The sequence below is a fragment of the Loxodonta africana genome, chromosome 13 (genome assembly GCF_030014295.1).
Source record: "Loxodonta africana isolate mLoxAfr1 chromosome 13, mLoxAfr1.hap2, whole genome shotgun sequence".
NCBI lineage: Eukaryota > Metazoa > Chordata > Mammalia > Proboscidea > Elephantidae > Loxodonta > Loxodonta africana.
This window is the reverse complement of record NC_087354.1, coordinates 10,777,004-10,794,701: the sequence shown is the minus strand read 5'-3', so window position 1 is coordinate 10,794,701 and position 17,698 is coordinate 10,777,004. Positions and strand designations below refer to the sequence as shown.

The 17,698-nt window shown below is 44.8% G+C and overlaps 1 protein-coding gene across 4 annotated transcripts in view; it reads right to left on the bottom strand.

Annotated features, from left to right (window-relative positions):
* Window positions 1–17,698, bottom strand: part of APBA2 (amyloid beta precursor protein binding family A member 2) — a 287,682-nt gene that overhangs the window by 42,634 nt on the left and 227,350 nt on the right. For all 4 annotated transcript variants that reach the window (XM_023539642.2, XM_023539641.2, XM_064296229.1 and 1 more), the window contains 2 exons: window positions 13,117–13,197; window positions 11,911–11,947 (listed from right to left, as the gene is read on the bottom strand). In XM_023539642.2, the coding sequence (XP_023395410.2) occupies window positions 11,911–11,947; window positions 13,117–13,197 (118 nt within the window). The remainder of the gene's footprint in view (window positions 1–11,910; window positions 11,948–13,116; window positions 13,198–17,698) is intronic.

The following is a 17,698-nucleotide window of genomic DNA, read 5'->3' as shown; positions in this document are numbered from 1 at the left end:
TGCAAAGTTCCAAAGCTCCAAGAGGGCCTGGCCTCATCTAGGTGGAGGGGCTGCAGCTCAATGTAACAGGAGGGAATGAGAGGCCAGAGCAGGTGATGGGGTCCATGGAAGCCACATGCCAGGCAAGCTGCCCAGCCAGCAGAAGAGCTAGCCTGGGAAGGGGCACCTAGAATGGGAAGAGGCGGCAGGAGGGGACGAATATCAGAGTCGTGTAACTCGGGCCTGGGTCGGACCTTCTGCTGGCAGATCTGGGTGGTCTCCAGGCCCTGAGAAGGCTCTGTCTGCCCCCTGCCTCCCCACCGCACTAGCCTGTCCCAGAGCAAGACTGCAACATGGTGGTAGACTGTGCCTCCAAGGACCTTGTCATAAAGGCAAGTACTCCTGGAAGGCTACCATGAAAGTGAAGACTGCGGTTTGAAAAACTGGGCCCGTGGGACAGGTACCAGACCCGTAGCCCAGGTCGCTTACCACTGGAGAAAGAGGGTTTAAGAGTCCCATAGCTCAGAATTACGTGAGTGAGAGAAAGCTGCTGGGAGGCTGCTGGGAGCAAGAGAAGTGGTAACAAGGAGTCCAGGAGAAGGGTCAAATCCAAGCTCAACATAGTGCACAGAAGTGCCCAAGACAGAGCCTAAGCATAAGCTTGCACCTTGGAAAATTACTTCCCAGAAAAAACAATCATGAATCAAAAAACTGGCAAAAATATGAAAAGACATAGCATGAGGCTACTCACCACAGCGTTACTGGTAACAGCAAGAGCTGGAGTCCACCCAAGTGTTCCTGGATAGTGCAGTCGTGTTAACCCTGGCACACCCACCCGCCCAGGGGAGCTCCGTGGCACAGTGCAGAGGGCTGCAGAGGACCTCATGCACCGCTGGGCAGAGTCTGGGTTATGGCCTATGTTCCAGGATTTAGTGTGACGTGGAAAAAGCAAGATGGAGAAGAGGGCGCACAGTACACAGCCAGTTATATAAGGGGAGGGTATGTTTAGGATACAGATTTGTGAAACATTAGCAATGTTTACCTACAGCGGGAGGGAAGTGTGGAAGTGATGGGGAAAGAAATTAGACATCACTGATATACACTGTGTTGAATATTTTACTTTCAAACCACATAATTCTTTTATGTAATTACAAAACAAAGTTAGATGAAGAAGTAAATTCCTAAGAATTAAAAAAAAAAAAATGGAACAAATGAATCCAAACATGTATCCAGTTGTGACATATCCACAAAGGGAACTATTCCACATGATTTTAAATTGATTCCATCAATTTGCTGTACTGTGGTGGCTTGCTTGTTGCTATGATGCTGGAAGCTACACCACCAGTATTTCAAGTACCAGCAGGGTCACCCGTGGTAGGCAGGTTTCAGCAGAACTTCCAGACTAAGACAGTCCGGAAGAAAGGCCTGGAGACCTACATCTGAAAATTAGCCAATGAGAACTCTACGGATCACTATAAAATACTGTCTGATACAGTGCTGGAAAATGAGCCCCCTAAATTGGAAGGCACTCAAAATACACAGAGGCCGCAACAACGGACTCAAACATAGCAACCATCATGAAGATGGTTCAGGGCTGGGCCACGTTTCATTCTGTTGTACATGAGGTCACCATGAGTTGGGAGCAGACTTCACAGCAACTAACAATGACAATGATGATGACAAAAGTGGGCTATAATCTAAAGATAACAGTAAATACAAATACATTTAAAATTGTATCTATAGTCACATGTCCTTGGCAGTGTGGGTATCCTTAATCTGAGACTGCTGTGTGATTGGTGGGATAAAACAATTATGTTGGTGTCCTTGAGAAGAGGGATTTGGGCATAGGAAAAAGAGGATACAATGGAAAAACCCTATATTCAAAAAACAAAACAAAATCCTAGAGTCCTGACAAAGTAGCAGCATTAATCATCTTAAAAACAGTGCATTAGTTATCTATTGCTGCATAACAAACTACCCTAAAATTTAGCAACTTGGCAGCCTCAGGTCCTGGCATGCTGTTGGCCAGAGATATCAGCCTCTTGTCATACCGGCCTCTGGCTAGAGCAGCTCACAAAACATCCACTTGGTTTCCTCAGAGCAAGCCAGTGAGAGAGATCAAGAAAGAGCGAAAAACACAGGAATCAGTCTTTTTGGAACCTAATCTGCCGTATTCTATTTGTTGGAATCAAGTCAAAAAAATCCAGCCCACTCTCAAGGGGAGGAGAGTACCTACAGGCATAAATACCAGGAGGCGGGGAACACTGAGGGCCATCTCAGAGGCAGCCTACATATCTACATATTTCTGACCTCTGAATCAATGACCAGATCCATAGCAATGAGCACTCACAGTACCCAGATTTTGGTTGCTAAAATAATCTCCCAGCACTCCTTGGAGAAATAACTGGCTCTAGGTCTGAGGCAAGGAATATTTAAGATAACCCCGGAATATCTAGTTATGCCAGAAAGCACGGAAGCTATCAAAGACTACTGGGGATCATTATCAGTTGGGCCTAGGAACCAACCTAGAAAGGCTCCTACTGACCAAAGATGAGACAATCTAAGCATCCATAAAGATAATAACTACAATACATTGAAACCAAACCAAAAAAACCAAATCAGCTGCTGTCGAGTCACTTCCAATCACGGCGACCCCATGTGTATCATGTGTGGAATGTTCTCCACAGGGTTTTGAATCCCTGATTTTTTCAAAAGTAAATCGCCAGGCCTTCTTTCCGAGGTGTTTTTCAGTTAGCAGCCAAGTGCATTAATCGTGTACGCCACCCCTGACTTCTGAAACACACCAACTATACTTAAATCCAAGAGGTCCTAATGATAGTGTAAAACCTCACTGGTTACCTCTAGATGCTGTTAGGACACAACCTACTAATTTGAAAAAAAAAAAAAAAGTTTTAGAAGGGATCAAGCATTTATCCTGTTTCTCCCTATATGAACTGTACCCAGGGTAACAAAATAGTTGATGAGGGAAAGTTTCTCTGTATAGAAGAGAATTCCAGCTAGTAAATGAAGAAGAAATAATGGAATTAGAATACCGCCACCACACAGCCTCGAAGAGTCTGGCTACTAGTCAAAAGGTCAGCGGTTCAAATCTACCAGCTGCTCCTTGAAACTCTATAGAGCAGCTCTACTCTGTCCTGTTGGTCGCTACGAGTCAAAATCGACTCGACAGCAATGGGTCTGGTTTTTTTGGTTAATTCATAGATCTAGAAAATGATCATTAATGGCTGCTAAGATCATAGAACTGGAGCTCAGTTCTACTCTGAAAAACATAGGTTCGCCACGAGTTGGAATGGATTTGATGGCAAATTTCTTTTTTCCCAAATATCACAGCAATACCTACGAGGTTATTTTGCCTTAATAGCCAAACTGGATCAGATCAGGCCCCTACATCTAACCACTATTTTACAAGACACAGAAGACAGAGGAACATGTTAAACAACACTATGCGGGTGCCATCAGCAAAACCCAGACTGCAGGAGACTCTATAGGAGAAATTGCAGTGCTTCTTCCACAACATCAACAAAACAGTAGCAAGAAATTAAAAAAGAGAGATGGAACGGAGAACCCATAAAATAAAAGACACATAAAAGAAAGATGAAATAGATGAACCAGTCTCAATGTATGGACCTTATGGGATCCTCATTCAAACACGCAAACTGTAAACTGGGGAAAGGGAACATGGGATGGATATTTGATAACATAGAGAAATTATTGTTAATTTTATTTTAGTTGTGATAATAGTATTGGAGTAATTTTTTAAAAATGGAGTTCCTCTCTTTTAGAGATAAATATTTAAATAGGAAATGATGTGAGGTCTGAGATTTGCTTTAGAATAATCTGGGGTAGGAATGGGGCATAGATTAAGTAACTTTGGCCATAAATGGGTAAAACTGGTAAAGTTTATTGTTCTATTTTATATGTTTGACATTTTTATGATAAAAATAAATTAAAAGAATGGACCTTTTTTAAAAGGTGCTTTTTTAAAAAAAGGTGTATCTCGTGATTACTGTATTTTTACACAAATAACATACGTTATTTGTGTTTTTTGCCAACCACAGAGCCCTCCTCCCAGGTATTTCCGTAAGTGCGCCATGCTAATTTTCTTACATGTTGCTGTAAAAAAAAATTAGCATAGGGCACCTACAAAAATATAGGGGGGCAATGTGGTTGGAAAAAAAAACTCGTAACACGCGCATTGGTTGCATAAAAATACAGTATATAACATTCCTTATGCCCTTCCCGATCCAGTTAGACATGAGGCAGAATGTAACAGCAAGAAAACAAGAAAGCAGTAAAAATCATACTTATTTGCAGATGGTATGACTCTATGCCAGAAAAAAATCTCAAGAGAACAACTAAAACTCTCTTAGAAAACATAACAGAATTCATTAAGGCTGTGGTTTCAATTTTAATATGTAAAAAAATCAATAGCTTTCTTTGTACCTACATATAGTGGCATGTGAGAACCATAATAAAATGAAGATAGCATTTACAAAAACAATACAAGGGATAAAACACTGAGGAATAAACTATCAAGACGTGTAGGATTTTTATGAATAAAACTTTATGGATGAACATAAACAAGCTTGAATAAATAGAAAGATAAATCCTTAGTTGACTAGAAAGACTCTACATTGTAAACCCAATGCCTTCTCCCAAAGAGACAAATTTAATGCAGGCCAAGTAAAAATACCAATAGGAACTTTTATTTTGTAATAAACAAATAAATATCCAAGAATATCCAGGGAATTTCTGGACAGGAATGATGGTGGCAAAGGCAGGAACTAGCCCTCCCAGGTAATAAAATGCACCATAAATCCCCAGTAAATAAAACAGCTTGGTTCTAGTACATGAATGGACAAATCAGTGTAACGGATCCAAAAACAAACGCAAACATTCATGGCAATTTACTGTATGATAAAGGTAGCATTTCAGACCAGTGAGGAAGACTCATCAAATAGCTTTGGCCACAACCGGTTAGCTGTGTGGAATAAAACGATTAAAATGGAAACCTTCCTGTATCCAGATAAATCAAATTCCAGATAAATTAAATATTTAAATATTTTAAAATAAAATCACTAAAGTTCTAAAAGAAAACTTGAGAGTTTAAAAAATAATCTTAGGAATGTGATGGTCATACCAAGACTGAAAAACTAAGTAACCTCAAAGGAAAAAGATTAATACAGCTGACTACCTCAAATATTTAACAAAATAAAAAAATATACTATAATAAATCAAAAGAGAGAGTAACTTGGGAAAAGCTTTGTGATGTAAATCTAATGACTAATTTCCTTCATATGTAAAAACCAAAACCAAACCCACTGCCATCGAGTTGATTCTGACTCACAGTGACCCCATAGGACAGAGCAGAAATGCCCCATAGGGTTTCCAAGGAGCATCTGGTGGATCGGAACTGCCAACCTTTTGGTTAGCAGCCGTAGCTCTTAACTACTATGCCACCAGGGTTTCCTTTATATGTAAAGAATAGTACAAATCAATAAAAAACACCAAAAATCGAACAGAGGAATAGGTGAAGGAAACAAAGACAATGCACAGAGAAAGGAACACAACAGCTGATAGACCTGTGAAAGGGTGTGTGGCTTCACTTAAGATGAAAGATATGCACGTTCAATCAGCAAGACGCTGCTCTTCACCCGTCAGACTGGGGCCAAGGTCAGACGGTCAGATGGCACACACTGCTAGTGACGGTGTGGGAACCAGCACTCGTACACAACCAAGGGCACTGTAAGATGTGGCAATGTCATCTGACAGACAGCACCATGACGGGCACCCAGCACTGTCCACCAAAGTCAGCATGCTCACAGCCTGGCACCTGGTGAGACCTAGGAACTGCTTCCATAGGAGCACTCACAGATGAACTCAGACACAGCCAGAAGGCTGCTCGCTGCCGCACTGCCTGGAAGCCACCTGACAGTCAGTCCACAGCTATGTCCTATGTAGCCGAATCCCCTGCAGCCACCGAAATAATTACGTGGACCCCAAATCAGCTAATGAAAACCCAACGGATCACAAATGAACAGTGTCCAACACAGTGCTGGAAGGCGTGGCCCCTAGGGTAGAAGGCACTCAGCACACAGTGGCCGCGCCCATGGACTCGAGCATAACAACGATTACGAGGATGGTGCAGGAAGGTACGATGTTTATTCTGTTGTCCACGGGGTCACCATGAGTTGGAGCCAGCTTGATGGAAACTAACAACAAGAGTTGTCGTTTCCAAGATCTACCAATAAATGAAAAGGCAAAATGCAGGCCCGTGTGCTTAGGAAAACACCTGTCTGAAGGAAAGGGTCTGTCTACAGGCCTGCACACGTCCAGGAAAGCTTTAGGATTCACAAGGAATTAACAGTGGCTTCCACTGTGGACAGGTCTGAAGGAAAGGGTCTGTCTACAGGCCTGCACACGTCCAGGAAAGCTTTAGGATTCACAAGGAATTAACAGTGGCTTCCACTGTGGACAGGTCTGAAGGAAAGGGTCTGTCTACAGGCCTGCACACGTCCAGGAAAGCTTTAGGATTCACAAGGAATTAACAGTGGCTTCCACTGTGGACAGGTCTGAAGGAAAGGGTCTGTCTACAGGCCTGCACACGTCCAGGAAAGCTTTAGGATTCACAAGGAATTAACAGTGGCTTCCACTGTGGACAGGGACTAGGGGAGAAGTACTGCGAGGATTTCATTTTTAACTCACAGCCTGACTGAAGCACTATTCTGTGACATTTTTGAAAACCTCCACAGAATACTGCATACTCTAAAGTATGCCTAACTCCACTTCCTTTTGACTGCAAACTACACAATTTTGTTTGTAGAAAGAACAAGTCATAATCCCACTTTGGAATCTCCATCTCCCTCCAGACCCACAGGGTTGCTTTATCCCTCCCCTCCTGCTAACAGCACCCCCATGCCCCAGGCACCCAGGCGCCAGGCCTGTGCTGGGGCTCAGGAGCACCCACCCCGCTCTCACAGGCTGCAGAGGAGGTGTGAGTTGTCATCATCTTATGTTTAACCTAAGGTTTAACCTCACCTGCTCATTGTAAGAGCAAACCAAGGTTCTGACCCTAAGTGTCACTGTATGAGGCTAACAGGTTGGCTTTATCATTGTGAGAAGCTGTAAGACAAGGGCAGGTGAGGGGCAAGCTTGGCCCAGGCCTGAAGTCCAGCGACTGGGGTCACCACATCTCCCACATGGCCAACACACAGCCTGGGGAAGCTGACAAGGTGTAGACAGGACATAAAGGACCCCGGGGCCTGAGACTTATGATCACACAGCACTTGGTGTGAGTCTAGGGCTGTTGGTAGGGTGGTGGGTGTTCAGTGGCATCTCGGAATGGGCTTTGGCTATAGGATTAAGAGGAGAACCAAGTGTGATCAACGGAACACGATGCTGGTTTTTGCTATTTTGTACTGAAGCTGCGGCTGTTAGGTCTCATTGCTTCAGACCAGCACTAGTATCTTGGTTTTAATAAGCACATTTTTAGCTTCATAGAAAAGGTAGACTTTTACACATACTTGTTATGGACTGAATTATGTCTCCCCCAAAAAGTTATGTGGAAGTCCTAACCTCTGTACCTGTGAATATGACTCTGGAAACAGGGTTTTCTTCTGTCACATTAATGAGTCATACCAGAGTAGGGTGGGTCCTAAACCTAATTCTTTGTCTTACAGAAAGGGCAGAATAGACACAGACACACAGGAGGAAGACACCATGTGACGAAAGAGGCAGATGTAGCTACAAGACAAGGGTGGTGGCCGCTACTAGAAGCCGAAATGGACAGAGGGCCTTCCCCTAGAGCTGGCACCCTGAATTTGGACTTTTAACCTCCCGAACCGGTAGAAAATAGATGATCACTCTTTAAAACCATCCACTTCTGGGTTTTTTGTTGTTGTTACAGCAGAACTAGGAAACTGACACTCACTCAGAGCAGGGAAGCTCTAAGCCAGGACACATGCCTGCAGAAGAGGACATTCTGGAAGTGCCCACTACTACATGGTGAACGGCGGGTCCTCTGTGCAGGTAGCACCTTCCTGAGGTGCTCCCTACAGTGTGAACCTTCCCAGTCAGAGGGCCAGCAGACCCCAAGTGCTCTCCCACAGACTGTGGTAATGGAGCTGTGCCCTCAGCTGCCTCTGATGTCAGAGGGTTCGCCTCTGGACCTGAGAGCAGCCAGGAGGCTCATACCTGGAGGGTTTTCCTCCAGTGAAGTCCTTAAACTTGAACAGTGCACTTTCCTTTCATGCAGGCTTTTCCTCACTTGCTGTAGCCCAAGCACTGCACGGGCAGTCCAGGGTGGCGGTGCTGAGCTGAGACTCTGAAGCCCAGGTTCCAATCTCAGCTCTGCCACTTACTACCTGGTAGTTTCAGGCAAATTACTTACCTTCTCTGAGCCTCAGTTTACTCAACTGTAGCAGTACCTATCTCTTCGTGATGATTATTAACATATCTAAAACCCTTAGAACCAGGCCTGGCCCAAAGTAAGCCTGTCCTCATTATCGCTGGCAGTGGGAAAGACACGAAGGAGTGCTAGGAAAGCCGGAAATCACCACGGGTAAGAGTTTATGCTGTAGGTACTCAGACGTGGGTGCCTGGTCTACTGGTCTACCACCTATCAGCCATGGGACCTGATGGCACAAAATGGACCTACAGCACAGGGACTAAAAAAACTAAGCACCCAATAAACATTAAGACGTCATTTTAATTGTTAACATTTACCTGATCTGAAATAAGGCATGAGCTGGGACCATTAAGACTCATTAAACTTGCATGAAGTTTTCGCTCCAGTGTGACTTCTCAGGCATGGATGAGGGGGAGGCTTGTCCTGCTGTTAGAGTCACACAGAGTCTTCTCAGATCATGAGATGTGCAACTTCAGGTCTCAGTAACTCTCCCAGATTTTCCTACACTTGAAACGCTCACCTGCTGCACAGGGTGGTGTAGCAAACACCGAGGGCCTGCTCACTCCACACTCAGTCCCAGACCTTCTCCCCAGCCTTGTGCAACTCCAAATACTCGATTCTCCAGTAAACACAGAGGACCAGGGGTCTGGTCATGTGATACTGCTCTGGCTGATGAGAGACAAGGAGAAGTCTGTAGGGAGGTCTTCAAGTCCTACTAAACATTCAGGTTCACAGTGTCTCCTAAGGCCCAACTAGGATGTGGCTGCACACTTAGAAGGGCACAAGGCAGGGACCACAGTTTGCCAGCAGGACTCCTCTGCGGAAGTCCTGGCAGATATCCACACGGTACCACACAGCCATCCAGGAGCCAGCCAGCTTGCGTGTGAGGGTATGAAACACCCGTCAAGGAGGGGGCATGGAAACCATTCTGATTTAAGAACCTCATGTTCCCAGAAGCCAGCATCTCTTGTAACCACTCCATCAGTGTAGCTTCCAGGGTCCCCTCCAAGGATATGCCCAGTTACCAGAGTTACCACTCAGAGATGACCAAACTCTGGTGCCCAGCAAGGATTATAGTTCTTCCATCTAGATACAGGCTCCCAACCAGAGCTGTTTTTACCATAAGCAATATTGTCTCATGACATAGCTGACACACCACCTTTTAGGATACCAGGAGACTACAGTAGGAGAGTTAATGGAGGGTCAGATTCTCATGCAGAGAATCCATTAACCCTTTGTCCACAGGAAACACTTTCTTTCCTACTAAAAAGGGGGTGATACACAGTTGATGTAGACTTTTGCCCTTCTCCCTTTGTCTTCCTCCCTGTAACAGGAAGTGATGTCTAGAGCTGGGCTGACACTGTGTGACAATAAGATGACAACCCTGAGGAGGAGGCCAAAGGAAACAGAAATGATGATCCTGATATCATGAAGCCATTGAGCCAGCAGCCACTCAGCTCTAGACTTCTTTATGCAAGACAAATACCTTCCTTGTTTATCAGCTAATGCTATGTGGGCATTTTGTTACTTGCAACCGAATGCATTTCCACACTCATGACATTCTGGAGTTTTTCATCATTACGATTATCTGTTCTTTTGGTGAATGGGGCCTTTGGTCCATGAAGGCTCTGCTAAATATGAATTCTCTGATACTACGGGACGTGCTTTTGCTTAGGGTCTCTATTTACACAGCAGCCAAAGGGCCCCTCTCCTCTAGGAACAACTCCAAATTAAGGTTGTCCACAAACAGTTTTCACCAGCTTCAATCGGTCTGAGCCAACCAGTGTTTTGAGTTAGGCTGCAACAGGACAGAGAAATGGGCCTTCCAGAATGCTAGAAAGCTGGATGCAGAGATATAACCCCAGGCACCTGGGCACTGACACTGCTTCCTGATTCCTCTCCACTCCCCTCCCCTGCAGATGGGAGGTTGCATCCATAAGACCCCACCTCACTAGACAGTGTGATGGCACACTCCCACCCTGGCATTCTGGCTTCCAGCAAAAGTGGAGCTGAGATGTGCTACATCTACCCATTTATCAGGTAAGCAGATCCTACAAATCAGGAGCCTAACCAGACCCTGCCCTGGGGGCTGAGGTGGGCATGGTCTCTTTCTGTCAATCAATAAAAGACAGTTGCTCTTAAGTCAATTCCAACTCTTGGCGGCCCCATTTGTGTCAGAGTAGAACTGTGCTCCGTAGGGTTTTCAGTGGCTGATTTTTCAGGTGATCGCCAGGACCTTCCTCTAAGTGCCTCTGGTTGGACTTGAACCTCCAAACATTTTGCATTTGAGCATGTTAATCATTTGCACCACCCAGGAACTCGTGCCTTAAAAACTGTAGCTAGCCAGTTGAGTCAAAATCATCATGACCTGTTGTGATATGATGAAAACCAGCTTGAACCAGTTAAAGCTTACTTAAACCCACATTTAAACTGCTAGGCAAAACTCCTGTATGCCTGTTTGAGTTGGTTAAATTAGGTTCATGTCTATTTGGATTGTAAAATATTGGCTCCAACAGTTTAAAACCATTCTTATCCAATTTGAGCAACACTGAGCCAGCCTACAGCAGTCAAAATTGGTTTGAGCCAGTGAATCTATTTTGAACCAGTTTGAGCTAATTGAGCCTAGCTCAAACGAGTTCCTTGAAGGGAAATTTGGGGGGCTTCAGTTCTCAGATTTCAGTTCTCTGCTAAGTACGAAAACCAGAGTGGGAAAGGTTTAAAGTCATTTATTTCTGAAGATGAATATACCTTGTCCTATAAATGTTCAAAGAAATTACCAGCTTACTGAACGAAGAAGTAAAATTCATACTGTTTATTATAACACACCAGCAGGGGCAGGAAACATCATGCCAGCAATGAAAAGAATTCTAGTTAAGAGGCTTTTCACTCTGAAGTTGGACCACTATAAGCAATCTCCAGAAACTCCTAAAGGAGCCCCATGAGGCTACTAGACACACTCAGACAAAGCAAATGTAGCCCTGATAGTGCCAAGCAAGCTTCTCCCCACACCAAAAAGTGAAACAGAACAGAGCCATCAGTTGTGTTCCTTACAGAATGCTGAAATGTAGTTATTAACCCCCACAAAAAATAAAATGAAATAGAAGAAGGGAGGGCAGAAGGGGATGCAGATTCTAAAAAAAAAAGAACAACAACAGCTTGAACACGGATGCAATTATATCCACCACGGTCAAAAGTGTTATTTCATAATAACCGCATAAACAGGCACATTTTAATCTATTAACTCAACCGTCAGGGTCATGTGTGATGCAGTTAGTCAGGGTGTAAGTAAACGACATGTCGACTGTGCCCTGCCTTGAAGCAGACCAATCAGCTGGGCCTCCCTCCCTACTAACTGGCCTACACAGCCCTCAAGTAATCAAACGCCTAAGCACCTCGCGCTGTGACAGCACCATCTTCACCCTGGAGGTGTGCTTTCCACGCAAGCTTTGCAGGATAAACAAAAAGTACCCACCCACCAAGAGAGAAAATTCAAAGTCACTTACCAGCCACAAAACTTGGAAATGACGCCACCTTCTTTGTCTGTTTTGAAATAGGGAAAAATAAAACACATGACAGTTGTAACAGATGACATCTGAAGTGAAAAGCTAAACCCCATGAGTGCCTGGTGTTCTCCTGAGGTCAACTCTACACAGCAAACTTCAGTCTCATTCAGGCAACGTGATGTTGGGAGGGGGCCCGTGTAATCAGTTCCCAGTGGAAAGCTTGGGGCGCACAAGCCCACTACCTACACCTAAGGACCCTCGAATTGGCATGACACTGCCAGAAGGGAGCCTAGAAACCACCCAACCCAGTGGCCCTCACACAAGCAGCATCAGAATTGCCAGACACATGTCTAAATGCAAGATAAAGGGAGTGGACTCCACGCCATGGGTGGCCATGCCTTCTTTTCATCAGCATTAAAAAATCTCATCCAAACTGTGTTCCCCAGAGAAGGTAGGTAACTTCATTAAGGCTTCATTTTAATAGTTTTTACCACAGCATGCTTACTTTACTAAAGATTGTTTTTTAAAGTCTTGTTGTTGGTTTAGAACAGTGGTTCTCAATAGGAATGATTTTGCCCCCAGGGGACATCTGGCAACGTCTAGAGGCAGTTTTGGAGCTCTGGTGATGCAGTGGTTAAGAGCGTGGCTACTAACCAAAGGTCAGCAGTTCGAATCCACCAGTCACTCCTTGGAAACCCCATGGGGCAGTTCTACTCTGTCCTATAGGGTCACTATGAGTCAGAATCATGTCAACAGCAACGGGTTTGGTTTTGGGGTTTGGAAACAGTTTTGGTTGTCTTGCCTGGGGAAAGAGGGTCCTACATACTTAACAAGTAGTGGGAAGAAACCAGGAATGCTGCTAAACATCCTACAGTGCACAAGACAGCTCCCACATCAAAGAATCATCCAGGTTGAGATGTCAATTGTGCCAGTGTTGAGAAGCCCTGGTTTAGAACCCGGTCATCAGGCCACGCAGCAGGATGAGTTTCTGCCATGCGCCATCAGCAATACCTGGACACACCACGGTGTGGTCCTGAACCAGCAGAAATGGCCCTCATCTCCTCCCCTACAGGAACACCCTGGCTGCCCTCTCCCCCAGGCACTTGGTGGGTTGGGAACATCAGGGAGAGGGTGGGTAAACAGACCACCATGGTGAGCAGCTCCAACAGTAGGGCCCTCGGAACTCCCATCCTTAAGAAAAATTACCTCTGGAATGTTGTTATTGTCAACAGGTCCATTGAGGTCGGAGCGTTGCTGCTTCCTTGGCTGCTCCAAACCATTGCAAACCTGGAGACCAGGAAGTGAAAAACCGTGTGTTTATATGCTAGGCAAATAAACCAGGATACAAGACCGGATAACACATACACGTACAGACATGCAACATGATACCAACTTTGTAAAATGCACGTGCACGTATGTATGTATGTAATGTAGTTGCATGTATAAGTATATATTTTATCTTTAAACTTTTCTTCAGTTAACATGTTTATTTTTAGACTTCTAAAAAAAGTTTTTTAAATCATATTTTTAAAAAACCTAAATTTTCCACTGAGAACAAATCCAAATCAGACAATCTAATTTGCCCCAAAGATATTTCTTCCTAAGTCTTCTCTTAAAGAAGACCTTAAGTCATAATCTCCTTTATTCAATAAAATGTAAGGTTTAGGTCTTCAAAACTGGCCCAGTAATGTACATCATGATAAATTGAGAAAAGATTGAAGTTGCCAAGGATTTCATTTTACTTGGATCCACAATCAACACCCATGGAAGCAGCAGTCAAGAAATCAAAAGACATACTGCCACAAAAGACCTCTTTAAAGTGTTAAAAAGCAAAGATGTCACTTTAAGGACTAAGGTGCACCTGACTCAAGTCACAGTATTTTCAATTGCCTCATATGCATGCGAAAGCTGGACAATGATTAAGGAAGACAGAAGAATTGAAGCCTTTGAATTGTGGTGTTGGTGAGGAATATTGAATATACCATGGATTACCAAGAGTCAACAAATCTGTCCTGGAAGGAGTACAACCAGAATGCTCCTAGAATCAAGGATGGTGAGGCTTTGTCTCATATGCTTTGGACTTTGTTATTAGGAGGAGCACTCCTTAGAGAAGGACATAATGCTTGGTAAAGTAGAGGGGCAGCAAAAAAGGGAAAGACCCTCAATGAGATGAACTGACACAATGGCTGCAGCAATGGGCTCAAGCATAACAATGATCATGAGGATGGCGAAGGACTAGGCTCTGTTCTGCTGTACACAGTTGCCAGGAGTCGGAACTGACTCAATGATACCTAACAACAACATATTTTTTCTACTTATGCCACCTTGAAGCCAGAAGCCAGATCGAATTTGAGCAACTCAATCTGAAACCACTGTCCAAAGAATTAAAAGGGGTCTGGTGAAGCAGCATATTAAGTCAAGTTCTAGAGCTTTCTGGAAATAAAATATCAGTCAGTAATATGATAATGATGACAATAATGCTGATGATGAAGCTACATTTACCTATTGCTTTAGGGTTAACAAAGCCCTTCCATGTAAGAGATGGATATTCCTACTCCAGCTTTATAGGTGAGAAAACTTGGCTCCAAGTGTTGGAGTTAACTGCCAGGCTCCCCCAGAGCTTAGGTGATACAGCAAGGTGTAGCTACCAGTCCTTCTCCCTACCCTGTCCTGTGACGGTCATGTTCCTTGATGTAAGTTAAGTTCCCTGGGGTGGAGGGTGGGGGGTACAGAGAAAAGGTGAAGTGAAGGGCCTGGCCTCACACTCCCAGCCCTGAGAACTAAAGTGACACACACAGAACAGCCAGAAGAATTGGTAGCAAAGTGCACATCCCTGAGTACACACACCACTGGGCTTCAGAGGCAGAGGGGATGGAAGGAGATGGAATGGATAGAGCTGGCCTTTAGGGAAAGGCCTTTGAGGGTGGGGAGGATTTCAACACAGAGGAAAAGGGGAGGACATCGCCACATCCCATGAGAAATCCGGCTGCATGCTGCACAGGGCTGGCCTTCTTGGAACTGCGGAGTGCCGAGGACAGCAGAGCCCAGGAAAGTCAGATGTGGCCAGACCCTGCCTCCCAGCCCTCTGCTAGAAGCCCAAAGGACTGTCCCTGACCCTGAGGCCTGAGAGCTCCCAGGTGGCCCTGCCCTCTGTCTGCTGTCCTGGTATGTCCCAAGGCAAAGCTTCTAGCTTGTGTGTGCCTGCTTGCATGCTCCTGGGTCCTTCATAATCCTCCTTCCCAGATGCTGACCTGATCCCTCCCCAGACAAAGAGGCTGGGATCCACTTGGGGCTCCACTCCCTAGTGATACCAGTGCTGACCAAGCTGAGTGATGGTGCCCTTTTCTGCAGGGCTGGGGCTGACCCCGGGGCCACTCCTGGAAGGCCCCTTCTAGAACAGCCTTGTTCTCAGAACTACTCCCAACTGCCCCCACCCTGGCTCCGCACTTCCTGTTATGACCAAAGCACACCAGGCAAAATTTCCCAAGAGGAGATGGCATAAAAATGTCCCCCACATGCTGCTCACATCCTTCTTAAGAAAATTTCTGATTTGGGACACTCCCCTGGACAATTTGCCATTGGACACATGTCACTATTTCAAGGTCTACTTGGAGCATGTCACTAGTTTATCATCTTGTCTGAAAGTTCTCTGATATAACCTTCCCAAGACCGAGTTCATAGATTCTATTCCTGGAAGCCTACATTACTGTACTAGAAACTGGACTGGTACTAGTAATTTCCAGAAAAAGCCAAAGAAACTTACTAACCAACAGAAACTGGCTAACAACACCACTTTTACAAGTGTTACAACTCAGGGAGGAATCTAATTTTTCAGGGGGAGGAAGGGCCAGGCTGCAGAGCCATGGACTCTCATTATAGTGCCAGAAAGCACCATGGGAAAAGACATGGCAACGCTATTGCTCGACTTATGGTACCTTTGGCAACAGAACAGGCATCCCAGTAGCGGAGCCAAGATGGCAGAACAGCCAAATGCTTCCTGCAATCTCTCTTATAACAAAGACCTGAAAAAACAAGTGAAACGATTATATTTATGACAAGCTAGGAACCCTGACCATTAAAGGCAAAGTTACAAAACAGACGAAGTGGCAGGGGGAGGGAGAGACGGTTCAGAAGCGGAAAGGAGTTATCAGACCTGAATCACTGGGATCCCTCAGGCACCATTTCCAGGGGTGGCTGCAGTGGGCTGGTAGTAGCATTAGACCTCAGTTTTCTCAGGGAGAAGCAGCCAGCAGCACAGCCTACTCGCACCTCCGGAACCAGAGAATAACGGTGCAGTTGGCAAAAGCTAAGTACTTGTGTATATTTTAACATGCCCCCAGGCCCCAAGCCAGCTTCAGTGGCTGTTGATTTCCCTGGGCCTGAGATAAGCCATGTTGAGTGCCCGGAGCCATTCTCCAGGCCTTGGAGTAGGAACAAATTCACAATTGGGTGAAAAGATAATTTGTCAGTTCTACTAACTGGGGGAGCTCAGGACACAAGTAGCTCCTGTCCAGGCATAAATGCTCCGTGGACTTTGAATAACATTCCCCCCTGCATGGACTTGTGTGGGCCTATTTCAGGAGAATAGGCCCTTGTTGGCAGACTACAACAGTTTCAGTTGTGCAGTGAAGAGGTGGGTGCCTGATATTTGACACCGCTTTGCCTGTTAACAGGGTCCTCACCTACCCACATCAGGGGCATAAGGACTGGTGATTCCGCACAGGTCACCCAGCCATCTGCAACAGGGGCCCAAGGATAACTGGTACCTCCCAGTCTTTACAACCAAAAGCACTGGGTGCCCATGGTCCACTTGCAGAACCCACCCACCTGTACACTCTAGGTAATAGGGAGACTCTTTCCTCAAAGACACCTGGGGGATGGTTCTCAGCCCTCTGCCTTGTTCAGAGTGTGACCCTTGCTGCAACCAGATACCGGTACCTACACCAAACACCTCTGATCCTCTAAGATTGTAGGACACAACCAGTACCACACATTTGATGATCAGCTACCTGGACACCTGAGCTGAATTCATAAAAGAAAACTGAATGGACTCCTAGACTGATATACCTGATAACACCTCTAGCCATCTGGTGACAGGACGTCAGAGCTTCAAAGGCGAAAATAATCAAGCTACCTCACTCAAACAACCCATTTGGGCATATCAAAACAAACCAAAGCAAAAAGCTATGATACAGTAAGCAAACATAAAATAAACTAATACAATAACTTATAAATGGCTCGGAGACAACAGTCAATATCAAGTCACATAAAGAAACAGACTGTGATCGCCTCAACAAGCTCTCAAAACAAAGATTCGATGCATCTTCTAGATGAAGGTGACTTTCTGGAATTACCAGATGCAGAATTCAAAAGATTAATATACAGAACTCTTCAAGATATCAGGAATGAGATAAGGAAGGAGATCAGTTAACACATAGAACAAGCCAAGAAACACACAGATAAAGCAGTTGAAGAAATTAAAAAGGTTATTCAAGAACATAATGAAAAATTTAATGAGTCGCAAGAATCCCTAGAGAGACAGCAATCAGAAACTCAGAAGATTAACAATAAAATTACAGAATGACACAACTCAATAGTAAGTTAGAGGAGCAGAACTGAGCAAAGGGAAGGCAGAATTGCTGAGCTTGAAGATAAATGCTTTGCACCAATACATTTGAAGAAAAATCAGATGAAAGAATTTTAAAAAATGAAGAAACCTAAGAATCATGTGGGACTCTATCAAGAGAAATAACCTACGAGTGACTGGAGTACCAGAACAGCGAGGGAC